The sequence below is a fragment of the Monopterus albus genome, unplaced genomic scaffold (genome assembly GCF_001952655.1).
Source record: "Monopterus albus unplaced genomic scaffold, M_albus_1.0 scaffold96.1, whole genome shotgun sequence".
NCBI classification, from domain to species: Eukaryota; Metazoa; Chordata; class Actinopteri; order Synbranchiformes; family Synbranchidae; genus Monopterus; species Monopterus albus.
The window spans coordinates 1,188,962-1,202,235 of record NW_018127976.1 but is presented as its reverse complement, the minus strand read 5'-3'; the positions used below and the strand labels follow the sequence as shown (position 1 = coordinate 1,202,235).

The 13,274-nt window shown below is 40.2% G+C and overlaps 1 protein-coding gene across 1 annotated transcript in view; it reads left to right on the top strand.

The window, feature by feature from the left end:
* The window catches only part of nherf1a (NHERF family PDZ scaffold protein 1a), an 87,096-nt gene that overhangs the window by 37,452 nt on the left and 36,370 nt on the right, over window positions 1-13,274 (top strand). Inside the window, exon 2 of the mRNA XM_020608926.1 lies at window positions 7,371-7,541. Coding sequence (XP_020464582.1) covers window positions 7,371-7,541 — 171 coding nt within the window. The remainder of the gene's footprint in view (window positions 1-7,370; window positions 7,542-13,274) is intronic.

The window sequence follows — 13,274 nt, the reverse complement described above, 5'->3', positions numbered from 1 at the left end:
GCGGGCCGGGGCAGAGAAGGCAATTGCGGCTGCTGGGGGGTAGGCTGGGGCCACTGTGACAGGGCTGATTGGGAGGAAGGGAGTGGCTGAGGGTCTGGCCGGGGATCGTCCTGGAAGCCTGATGACCCGGGGTGGCGCAGCCGCCGTTCGGCTAGGTCCTGCTCCTTGACCATAGCCACAAAGGAGCCATCAGCCCAGCACTTGTCTGTATAGGCATCTAGGTCCTTCTGGGTGTCCCCCACAAACTCCACCAAGGCCTGCAGCAACAGGGAATCCCCTGGCCAGGGGCGACTGAACACAAAGTCCTGCAGTCTGTCCAGGAGAGCAAAACGCTCCACCGGGTTCTTTGTCCTTAGTATTTGCAGGAACATGGTAGTGACCAGTGGTTTAAGGTCCTTCCACTCCCAGGGGTTGTACGCGGGGTCCATGTTTGGCTGGTTCATTCTGTTACGTGTGAGTGTGGTGTGGACCCCAGTTGCAGACACAGGCCAGGAGGAGTAGGAGCTAAAGAAGTGTTTTTTTGAACAATACACAGGTAAGGCTGGGTGGCAGGAAGACAAGGACCCAGGAGGAGTACTGACAGACTGAGTAGCACTGACAGACAAGTAGCGCTGACAGACTAAGTAGCACTGACAGAAGGAGCAGCACCGACAGACTGAGTAGCGCTAACAGTCAGAGTTACAGACAGATGAACACCATGGGGAATACTAGCAGTAAATACCAGAGTTGAACCGCGGGAATCTTGGGACATGTACACATAGTACAAACCGGGTAGCATAAACGTAGGGTAACGGTAGGGTATCGTAGGCGTATGAACCAGCAAAAGCGCGGCGGCAGACAGGGTGGTTATATATATATATATCTGACGGGACCGGGAGACAATGAACAGCAGGTGGGAGGAATGATGAGTGATGGCAGGGAGAACCGCAAAGGACAGGACCGGGAGATAACAAGCAAAAGGTGACAGACATGGCGACTAATGCAGTGACAGAGGAGCGGGGGAGAGAACAGGTAAACAAACAAAGCCAGGAAGCCGATCGACGTGACACCGTAACAACCACTACCTTAGTGTGATCTTTTACCCTCTACCCACCAACAGGGACCAAAGGGGATTTTTGGAAATATCCCCTCTTTTGGAAGTTCCAATGTTCTGTGTTCTTTTGAAGTTCAGTAATTTGTTTACATTTGGGACATTTGTGTTTGACCAATATGGTGCTTTTTAGTAAAAGAAATAATTGGGAAATAAAATCAAGATAGTGTTGCAGAATGTGAATGGACTGAATAATCCTGTGAAATGGAAGAAAATAACTAAAATGCATACAGAAAATGCACAGATTGTTTACCTACAAAAACCCCACCTATCTAGATCGGGAAATGAGAAACTTAAAGGATTTGGCTTTACAAAATTTTTCTATAGCATATTTAGGCAAGGATGTAAAAGAGAAGTGACAATACTTATACATAATTCCATAAAATTTGAGTGTTGTAAAGAAGTTATTGATAAGGAAGGGAGATATGTCATTGTAAAAGGAAACTTGGAAAATGAAACAGTAACATTAGTTAATACTTATGCACACCTAATAATAGTAAACATTTCCTTAGACACTTAACCAATAAAATACTAGCGGAAGCCGAAGGAACATTAATATGAGGTGGAGATTTTAATATTCTGATGAACATTAATCTTGATACAACAAATAATAGGAAACACAATAATCCTATTACCAGAAAATTTAAAACTACCATTGAAGAATTTGGAATTGTAGATATGCTGTATGGCGAGAATTAAACCCTCAAAAAAAGGACTACACAGATTATTCCGCACCAAATAATAGTTATTCCCAGATAGACAATTTTTTTATGATCAAGATAGACCTATACAAAGTAACGGAATGTAAGATTGAGGAAACAACTCTATCAAACCATGTTCTCGTCTTTAAAACTAAACCTTAATTCAAGGGAATGCAATACATTATGGAGACTAATTGTAGGATTACTGAATAGTAAAACAATTAAAGATGAAATCCTATCAGATATTGGAAGGTATTTAGAAGAAAATGATAATGAGGAGGTTAACTCAGTTGTTTTATGGGATGCTCTTAAAAGCCGTTATGAGAGGAAAGCTGATTTCTAAAAAAGGCCAAGAATGAAATGTATGAAAAGAGTAAATTGAGAGCACTAGAAAACCAGCATAAAATAACATTAAACCCAGATTTATTGCCAACAATATAAGAAGTAAGAAACAGAATTGATTGACTACTGACTTCAGAAATTGAGAAGAAATCTAAATTCCTTAGGCAATCTTATTATGAGGACCTAAAGCAACTAGGTTATTAGCCAAAAAAACTTAAATAAATTAAAAGATGACAAAACATTAGATTACATGTGAACCAGCAGAGATAGAAAATTTATTTAAAAGTTATTATGAACGGTTATATAGCCAACTTTCCTCCGCTAATAGTGAACAAATAAAAGATTTTCTGCAGGCATTAGATCTTCCCTCAATCAGGGAAAAACAGAATGACCTTCTAACCTCCTATATAACATAAAGTGAGATAGAAAAGGCAGACTAAAAAGTAATAAGTCACAGATCAAAATCTGCCTGGCGACAAGATCACCAAATGAGGGGTCAGAACGAGGTCAACAAACCAACCAAGGAACGAGGATGAAGGACAACACGGATGACGTCAGATCTACCATCATTTGCATATTCATGGCTGTATTATATATTCTCTGGGGTGAGGAGACTAGGGGTTCCGGCTTCCTGAAAGCAGCTGTGAACCATACTTCTGTGTGTGGATAGGGCTTCAGATAGAGACAGAACCCAGAGCTCTGTATTGCTTTTCTTGAATATTGTAATAAATATCTTAAATGGACAGATTTGTCTTTGAGCATTCTTCATAAAAGAACATGCAGGACTGGTTGAGTCCAACAAAGCTCATCGAGTTCCAACGTAGACAGTGTGGTATTTTACCCTCTACCCACCAACAGGGACCAAAGGGGATTTTTGGAAATATCCCCCCTTTTGGAAGTTCCAATGTTCTGTGTTCTTTTGAAGCTCAGTAATTTGTTTACGTTTATTTTTGGGACATTTGTGTTTGACCAATATGGTGCCTTTTAGCAAAAGAAATAATGGAAAATAACATCAAGATAGTGTCGCTGAAAGTGAATAGACTGAATAATCCTGTGAAACAGAAGAAAATAATAAAGAAAGAAAGAAGTAAAGAAAAGGCACAGATTGTTTACCTACAAGAAACCTACCTATCCAGATCAGAAAATGAGAAACTTAAAGGATTTGGCTTTACAAAACTATTCTATAGCATATTTAGGCATGGATGTAAAAGGGGACTGACAACACTCAGACATAATTCCCTAAAATTTGAATGTTGTAAAGAAGTTAGTGATAAGGAAGGGAAATACAGTATGTCATTGTAAAAGGAAACTTGGAAAATGAAAAAGTAACATTAGTTAATACTTATGCACCATCTAATAATCATATATTGGAAGGTATTTAGAAGAAAATGATAATGAGGAGGTTAACTCAGTTTTTCTATGGGATGCTCTCAAAGCCGTTATGAGAGGAAAGCTGATTTCTAAAACTGCAGCTCTAAAAAGGGCCACGAATGAAATGTATGAAAAAGAAAAGAGTAAATTGAGAGCACTAGAAAACCAGCATAAAATAACATTAAACCCAGATTTATTGCCAACAATATAAGAAGTAAGAAACAGAATTGATTGACTACTGACTTCAGAAATTGAGAAGAAATCTAAATTCCTTAGGCAATCTTATGAGGTTGGACTGAAAGCAACTAGGTTATTAGCCAAAAAAACTTAGAAAACAACAAGTTCAAAGAACAATTCACCAATTAAAAGATGACAAAACAGGTCAGATTACATATGAACCAGCAGAGATAGAAAATTTATTTAGAAGTTATGAACGGTTACATAGCCAACCTCCCTCCGCTAATAGTGAACAAATAAAAGATTTTCTGAAGGCATTAGATCCCCCCTCAATCGGGGAAAAACAGAATGACCTGCTAACCTCCTATATAACAAAAAGTGAGTGGCTTTCCTAATCATGTCCAATCAGTATAATCAAACACAGCTGGACTCAAATGAAGGTGTAGAACCATCTCAGGGATGATCAGAAGAAATGGACAGCACCTAAGTTAAATATATGAGTGTCACAGCAAAGGGTCTGAATACTTATGACCATGTGATATTTCAGGTTTTTCTTTTTTAATAAATCTGCAATAATGTCAAAAAATTCTGTGTTTTTCTGTCAATATGGGGTGCTGTGTGTACATTAATGAGAAAAAAAATGAACTTAAATGATTTTAGCATATGGCTGCAATATAACAAAGAGTGAAAAATTTAAGGGGGTCTGAATACTTTTCGTACCCACTGTATATGTATGCATATATACGTATACAGCCATAGGCCTATTCTTACGCAACATTTAAAAACTTGCAAGAATATGTTCTATATAGCCTGTTTGTTTACAAATCAAAAACATCTGTGCACCAAAATCTGGGGTTCACGATGTTCCATAGCTTATTTGACTCTACTTGTTTTACGATTATGGAGTCCATCACTCCCTTGGTGAAAAGGAGGGCTAGGAACTCTGTTGACCCATGGCTGAATGACGTCAATTATATCCAGGCATAATGTTCATTTTCATTTCTACGCGGACAACATTCAAATCTATATGCCACTGGTGTTGTCTGACCCAAAAGCATTTACTCCATTGTATGACTGTATTCGAAATATTAAGAATTGGCTTGCTCAGAATTTTCTCCACTTAAACGAGAATAAGACGGAATTTATTCTTATTAGCCCCGACCAAGCCACAGGTGTATCCAGCTTATGTGCAGCTGCTCCTGCCCCTGCATTCACAGACATGGTAAAAAACCTGGGAGTGATATTTGATACGGGTTTTAAGTTTGATAAGCAGATCAGATCTCAGACTCAACTAAGGTTAAGCCTTTTTTATCTCGGGGAAACTTAGAAAAGGCGATTCATGCTTTTATCACTTTGCGTTTAGATTACTGCAATGCCCTGTATGTTGGTATACCTCGGTCGCTGCTTAGAAAACTCCAGCTGGTCCAAAATGCAGCAGCTCGGCTTTTGTCCAACACTCCCAGGCTTGCCCACATTACTCCGGTTCTCCACACTTTACACTGGCTGCCTGTACATTTTAGGATCATGGTTAAGACTCTTTTATTTGTTTAAAGCCTTACACGGCCTTGCCTCACCTTACTTGGCAGATCTTTTATTTATTTATGTTTTGTGCAGAGCCTTGCGCTCCTCAGAAAACTTATCCCTAGTGGTCCCATGGTCCCGATCCAAAAATTGGGGGGACCGCGCATTTGCTATTTATGGCCCTCGACTGTGGAACTCACTACCGCTAGAGATTCGATCTACGAACAAGCTAACGGTTTTTAAATCCAGATTAAAAACGTATCTTTTTTAACAAGCTTTCGAGCTTTAATTTTTTTTATTTGCCATTGAACGGCATTGTGCACATGTTTTATATTTTATGATTATTGGGTTATGGTTTAGTAGTGCTCTGTCAGTTTTAGTATTGTTTTAGTGTATAGTTATCCTTATTTTATGCAGCACTTTGGGCTCCCCAAGTTGTAAAGTGCTATATAAATGATGTTTATTATTATTATTATATTGCTGCCACACCCATACAACCATCCAACTTTGCAGTGGGAGTATTATTTGATAGAGATACTGGTCTATCAAAAGTGCTATTCTTCACAGCTTGAATAAAGTAGTTATAAAAGCTTAGCAAAACATGCTTCCCACACTTATACAGGTGTATATGGAATGAATAGTGGTGTAATATAAAGTGGTTTTGTTGTGGGATCATTAATTGATAAGGATAGACTCTTCAGGATTATATTCTATAGCATGCACAAGAACCACCTGCTACTGCTGCCACCATGAGAAAAAATGTTTACTAAACTCTTTGTAACTAGATCTAAGTTCTCTTTAAAATGGGACCCTTTCACATTAAAACAAGATATACAGTAGGCTACTGAACTGACTGACAGCAGCGCACACTCTTAACTTTAGGTAGCACTTGCTTAGCTCATTCATTTCAGCATCGACCCTCGCGCTATTAGGAGGTGCACTCCAGCCAGTCCTTGAGACTCTCTGATCTGACACTTAAATCCACACACAATAATTAGCCCACAAAATAACACATGAATGCAGCTCATGAGACATGATAAATAGAAGATGCCCTGCACAAGTCCCAAAAACATTACAGGCACTGGTAGCAAGTAAAGTCAATGTGTGCATAGACTTTACTTGCATGATAGGGAGTAGGCTATGATCTACTCTAGGGGTGTGTGGTATCATATTAGATATAGCCCCTCGGGCCATAAGTTTGAGACTATATTTCTATATAGGCTATAGCCTATACTATATGTTGATCATGCAGTGACTGCCAGATGGACATATTGAGCAAAATCATTTTCAAAAAAGTATGCACAGTGTGTATAGGATTACAGCTGCAGGCACCACTGCTTGTCAACATGTTAGTATCTTACTTTACTGAGAGGTCAACGGGACATGTAATTGGTCAAGCTGATAGTGAATATTCCTCAGTTGGACCATAAGGCATATTGAAGCAGTTTGTTGTGTGTACTGACATTGTATACATTGTTGATTCAAACAGGTTAATACAGTTAGAATTTTTATCTTTTTTATCATGTTTGAACAAATGTTTGTGACAAAGAGTGACAGCCCTAAGAGTGACCAAGTAAATATTGTCTGCTTATTGTTAACATGTTTTACCTAAAAATTAATAATTTTGACATATGTGACTTACTAAGGCACATATATTACCTTGTGTCTCATAATTCTCACTTAAGAAGGCCTAAATGTGACTGTCTTGTCAATTTTCATACTTTTGACTTCCTATTTCAGTGTTTACTCAATATCTCATACCTTTAAATTGTAAATATAAGATATACTTTATCATCACATAAAAAAACACAATGAAACTTCATTCAGCATCGTCCACTCCAAGTTACAATATTAGTGTATATATTAGGCACAAGTTAAAATTTTGACCTACTGACTATTAACAGAATTCTTAATTATCAATTATGACTTCTATATCTTCTATACTTATCTTTTGTTTTTGTTTTTGCTTTTGTTATGGTTTTTGTTTATCTTTTTCTTGGGCTTTTATAGATATTTTAGGGGCCAGGCTCACTTTAGGGATTTTTGGAAAGCCTAGAATCTCAGCACCCAGTGAAATCAGCATTGACCAGCTGTAAAGCTAGGAAAATTAAACTGTTTACCCTTTGAAACATGCTGCCATGCTGATTTTTAGTGCATTTTCTATGCAGGAGGAGAGATGTGGGCTGCGACCTCGTCTCTGCCACCTGACGAAGGGCCCTAATGGCTATGGCTTCAATCTGCACAGTGAGAAGTCCAAACCTGGCCAGTTCATCAGAGCTGTGGATGAAGATTCTCCAGCACAGAAAGCAGGCCTCAGACCACAGGACAAACTCGTCCAGGTACACTACAGACACTCACCCAGTCGCTCTGTCCTGTGGTAAGTGTTGTCTGACACTGTGTGTATATCAGCTGCAATCCTATAAGGATTGCAAAGTAGAAACTTCCCCAGAAGTGTTAGGAAGATGCACATGTGGTTTTGTGTATACGTGCACAAGTGTCCACCTGTGTGTGTTTGGTGTGCGAAGAATGATATTCAGTTTATGTTTGAAAGATGCTGAATCGTTCACCCTAGTTTGACAACCAGGCCTTATGGGCATATGGAACACAGCGGGGTCAGAGTTAATCCACTTACTGTTTGTAGGCTGAATAACAGGCTGCTCAAACAGTCTGCAGGGCCTCTCACATGCAGGAGGTTTAAGAGTGGAGACAGAATGTGATGACTTCTTCAAACAGATCAGGGTCACTTCAGAGGAATATAGTATAGTGTTCTGTACCACCCGATGACATTCACAGGCAGTGAGGAAGCTGGTGGGACTGAGAGATTCCCACCTCAGCTCTTCCTCCCACAGGAATTCCTCAGCTAATTATCTGCCTGGATGCTTGATTATTTCCAACTCTGGCAGTAAGCTTGTCTACCACCCCCTGTAATAACAGTGTTGCAGAACATTGTCCATCACTGAGTCACTTTTCTGTTGTCACAGAGGCAACATGTGTGTCCATTCATCACTTTTACCTTTCTTATCTGCTAATATCATAATTTACTTTGCCCGCTGCTGTCTGTGTGAACGATCAAGATTAGCACACATTTGTTGATGTGTTCAAGGAACAGGAATATCTCACCAGAGGAAGCATACATTTCAGTTCTGTCATCTAAACACTTTAGTGTGGATTCAGGTCTTTTTGAAATGACGCAACCCTGATTCGAACCCAGGCCGCAGCGGTGAGAGCGCTGCGCCTTAACCACTAGCCTACCAGGGACGGCTCACTATTATTATTATTATCATTATTATTATTAATATAGAGGAGAAACCCAACACAACAAATCCCCCTTGAGCAGCACTTGACAGTGAGGAGGGAAAAAAACTCCCTTAAATGGAAGAAACCTCCAAAAACCCTGACTCTTGGTGGGCGGCCTTCTGCCTCGACTGGTTGGGATGAGTGACTAGAGGAAGGATGAGTGGAAAAAGAAAAGCAACAAGACACAAAAAACAATCAAACACTGGTCAGGCTGATGTGGATGGTAACTGCTCATCAGAAACATAGAGCTCCAGAGCCTGCAGGACCTGCAGAAAGATACAGGGAGAGAGAGGGCACATTACAGGAGAAAGGAGACACACAGTTAGTGGCATGTAATGGTGGCATATAGATGGATAACGAGAGAGGAGTGGAGGGGAGGGGAAGAGAGGAGAGAAACTCAGAGCATTATGGGGCCCCCAGCATCGTAGGCCTATAGCAGCATAACTAAGAGGGTGTCTGCTTCCTGAACTGAGACTGGGAGTTGGTTCCACAGGAAAGGAGCTTTATAGCTAAAGACTCTGCCTCCCATTCTACGTCTGTGGACTCTAGGAACCACAAGTAGACCTGCAGTCTGAGGGCAAACTGCTCTGCCGGGATGATAAGGCACTATGAGGTCTTTAAGATGTGATGGAACCTTTGTCATTAAGGGCTTTGTATGATAGAAGAAGGATTTTAAATTCTATTCTGGATTTTACAGGGAGCCAGTGGAGAGAAACTAATATGAGAGAGATATGATGTCTTTTGCTAGTTCCTGGCAGTACTCTGGCTGCAGCATTTTGGATTAACTAGAGGCTTTTTAGGGAATTATTGGGACATCCTGATAGTAAAGAGTTACTTCCAGGCTGGACTATTGTAACAGATGCATGGACCAGTTTTTCTGTATCACTTTGAGACAGGATGCTCCTGGTTTTTGTGATATTGTGCAGGTGAAAGAAGACAGTTCTTGGTTTATACTGACATCATATGTGAAAAACAGCATAAGTTCACACTGTGTTAACATATGATGTGATGAAAAGTAAGGTTAAATGGGGTCATGGTAAAACTTAATATTGATTACATTAGGAATATTTGAAAGATAATACATTGTTAGAAATAGTGTAAAGAATGCTAAGTTCACTGTACTGGATATGTTCTAAACCTTCTAGGAATAATATGGAAAACATATCCAGGGCTTGAAATTTTCATGATTTTGATAACAAATCTGATATTTAGGCTTGTTTTTTTTTACACACAGAAAAGCTCAACAGAACAGGAGAAATATATGGCAAGAAGAAGAGAGTTCAATAATTTAGGGGGCTCCTTCATAGTATGCAGGAGTCCAGAATGTAAATAAGGATAAAACCATTTAACACAGGCACAGGTTGTTTGTTTTTTTTACTTTTTCCATGTCAGGTTTACAAAGAGCTGATTTAAACTTGGTCTATCACCTGACTTGTTTGTGCTGAATTAGTATAACCCCAAAGGTTTTCAAGGTGCAAGGTTCCTTTATTGTCATTCTACACGTTTGACATATGAAGAACGAAATTAGTCACTCAGGACCAGCATACATTATATTAATAAACACGTATTAAAAGCATATAAAATAATAATATGCCAATAAATAATACGCTCTAAAGATAAAACCTAATGTAACAACAGCATTTAAAGCAATGGGCATCATATCTAAAATGCATCTGTCCATCACAGAGGCCTAGAGTTCATAATTCTCATAGCTTCTGTAGAAAACTGGATTTGAGCCTGGTGGGCCTGGCCTTGATGCTCCACAGCCTCCTGCCTGAGGGAAGGAGTTCAAACAGTCCATGTGCTGGGTGTGTGGGTCATCCATGATAGAGGAGGCTGTGGTCTAGTCTGCTGATGTAGATGTCCTCAATGGAAGGTAGACTGCAGTGTATGATGGTTTTTTGGGCCGATTTAATGACCCTCTGCAGTGCCTTCCTATCAGCAGCAGAGCAGCTCCCATAACAGACCATGATGCAGGATGCCAGGATGCTCTCCACCACACACCGGTAGAAGGCGTAAAAACCGGAGCATCCAGGCCAGCCCACTCAAGCCTCCTTAGGAAATATAGATGCTGGTGGGCCTTCTTAATGATGGTAGCTGTATTAATGGTCCATGTAAAGTCCCTAGAAATGTGAAGCCCTAAGCACTTCACACTGGAAACCATTTCCACAGCCACAACTCTGATAAAAAGAGGAAGTGGGGTATGGCCACTCCTCCTAAAGTCCACCACCATCTACTTCGTCTTGTCCACATTGATGCAGAAGTTGTTTGCCCTGCACCAGTCCACAAGATTCTCCACCTTCTGTACACAGACTAGTCATTGTGGGATATTAATCCCACAACCACTGTGTCGTCTGCAAACTTTACAATATGATTGCTTGGGTACTTGCTGGACGAGAGCAGTGTGGATGATAGAGGACACTGCATCTCACATGGACCGGTTCTTTCTGTAGGCGTATTGTGATCCACTACAGTAGATGCCTATCTGACAGTGCTGTTACCAAGTTTAAGGAAATATCTCCATCATTACTTACTTCAGTGCCATTTGCCAACACAGTGGAGGGAAGCCACATTAACTTTACTCCCACACAAGTCGATAATCTTGTTGATAGTGCTACAGCCTCCCTGCGTAATACACTTGATACCATTGCCCTGCTGAAAAAGATGGCAGTGAAACAGAGGAGGCTAGCCCCATGGTACAGCTTGCAGCTCCGCTCCCTAAAGCAAGCATCACAAAAGCCGGAAAGGAGGTGGCGCTCCAGTAAGTCAGAGTTTTTCATAGCCTGGAAAGATGGTTTAATAACATATAAAAAAGCCCTTCGTAGTGCCAGAACCGCATATTATTCATCACTGATAGAGGAAAATAAGAACAACCCCAGGTTTCTTTTCAACACTGTAGCCAGGCTGATAAAGAGCCACAGTGCCGTTGAGCTTAACATTCCCTTAGATCTCAGCAGTAATGACGTCATGAGCTTCTTTACAAATAAAATCACAACTGTTAGAGAAAAAATTAATCAAACCATTCCCACAACTCTCACAGATGTGTCGTCAAGTACAGTGGCTTTAGAAAGATCTGTAAGACCTCAGTTATACTTGGTCTGCTTCTCTCCCATTGATGTCTCTGAGTTGTCCTCAACAATTGCTTCATCTAAATCATCAACATGTCTCCTGGACCCCATCCCGACCAGGCTCTCAAAGACGTCTTTCCCCTAATCAACACATCCATATTAGATCTGATTAACCTCTCTCTATTAACAGGCTATGTTCCACAGGCTTTTAAACTTGCAGTAATTAAACCTCTACTCAAAAAAGTCTACTCTTGACCCAGGTGTCCTAGCTAATTATAGACCAATATCTAATCTCCCTGTTTATTTCTAAAGTTTCCTGAAAAAGCTGTTGCAAAGCAGTTACAGTATGTGACCACTTGCACAAGAATGATTTGTTTGAGGATTTTCAGTCAGGATTTAGAGTCCATCATAGTACAGAAGCTGTATTGGTGAAAGTCACCAATGATCTTCTCCTAGCCTCAGACAAAGGACTTGTCTCCATACTTGTCCTCTTACATCTCAGTGCTGTTTTTGACACCATTGATCACAGCATCTTACTGCAGAGACTTGAACATGTTATTGGGATTAAAGGAACTGAACTAAGTTGGTTCAAATCTTACCTATCAGAAAGATTTCAATTTGTGCATATTAATGATGAATCTTCCACACAGACTGCAGTTAGTCATGGCGTTCCACAGGGCTCTGTGTTAGGTCCAATTCTCTTCACTTTATACTTTAGTCAATATCATCAGGAAATGCGGCATAAATTTCCATTGCTACGCAATTGATTCTGTTATATTTATCTATGAAGCCAGATGAATAAGATCAGGCATGTCTTAAAGACATAAAAGCCTGGATGACCTGTAATTTGTTACTCCTTAACTTCGACAAAACTGAACTTATTGTTTTTGGGCCTTAAAACCTTAGAAATCTGCTGTCTAATTATATAGTTACTTTAGATGACACAGCTCTCGCCTCCAGTACTACTGTGAGGAACCTTGGAGCCATTTTTGATCAAGTCGTTAAGGGACATTGTTAGCCTTCAAAGGACTGAAACCACACCGAGGGAGATAAATATCTCAGGCTCAACACCAGTCAGTCAGAACTGATGAAGCCTCTTGGATGAGAGGTGAAACGTCTTCGATCTAGAAATATAAGTCCAGTTGATTTTTTTCTAAGGTTTTTTCAGTTTACTATGACCTGGATGACTGAGAATCTGCACAGACATTTTGTTCAGGATATGTCCTTTAATAACATATAAACCAAGTCTCTAGAATCATCTTCTTTCACCTGCACAATATTGCAAAATTCAGGAGCATCCTGTCTCAAAGTGATGCTGAAAGACCGGTCCATGCATTTGTTACTTCCAGGCTGGACTACTGTAACTCTTTACTATCAGGATGACCCAAAAGCCTCCAGTTAATCCAAAATACTGCAGCCAGAGTACTGCCAGGAACTAGCAAGAGACATCATATCTCTCCCTATATCTTCTCCTAACATACAACGCCCTTGATGACAAGGCTCCATCACATCTTAAAGACCTTGTAGAGCCTTATCATCCCAACAGAGCACTTCTCTACCAGAGTGCAGGTTTACTTGTGGTTCCTAGAGTCCACAGAAGTAGAATGGGAGGCAGAGTCTTTAGCTATGAAGCTCCTTTCCTATGGAACCAACTCCCAGTCTCAGTTCGGGAGGCGGAGACTCTTTCTACCTTTAAGATTACACTTA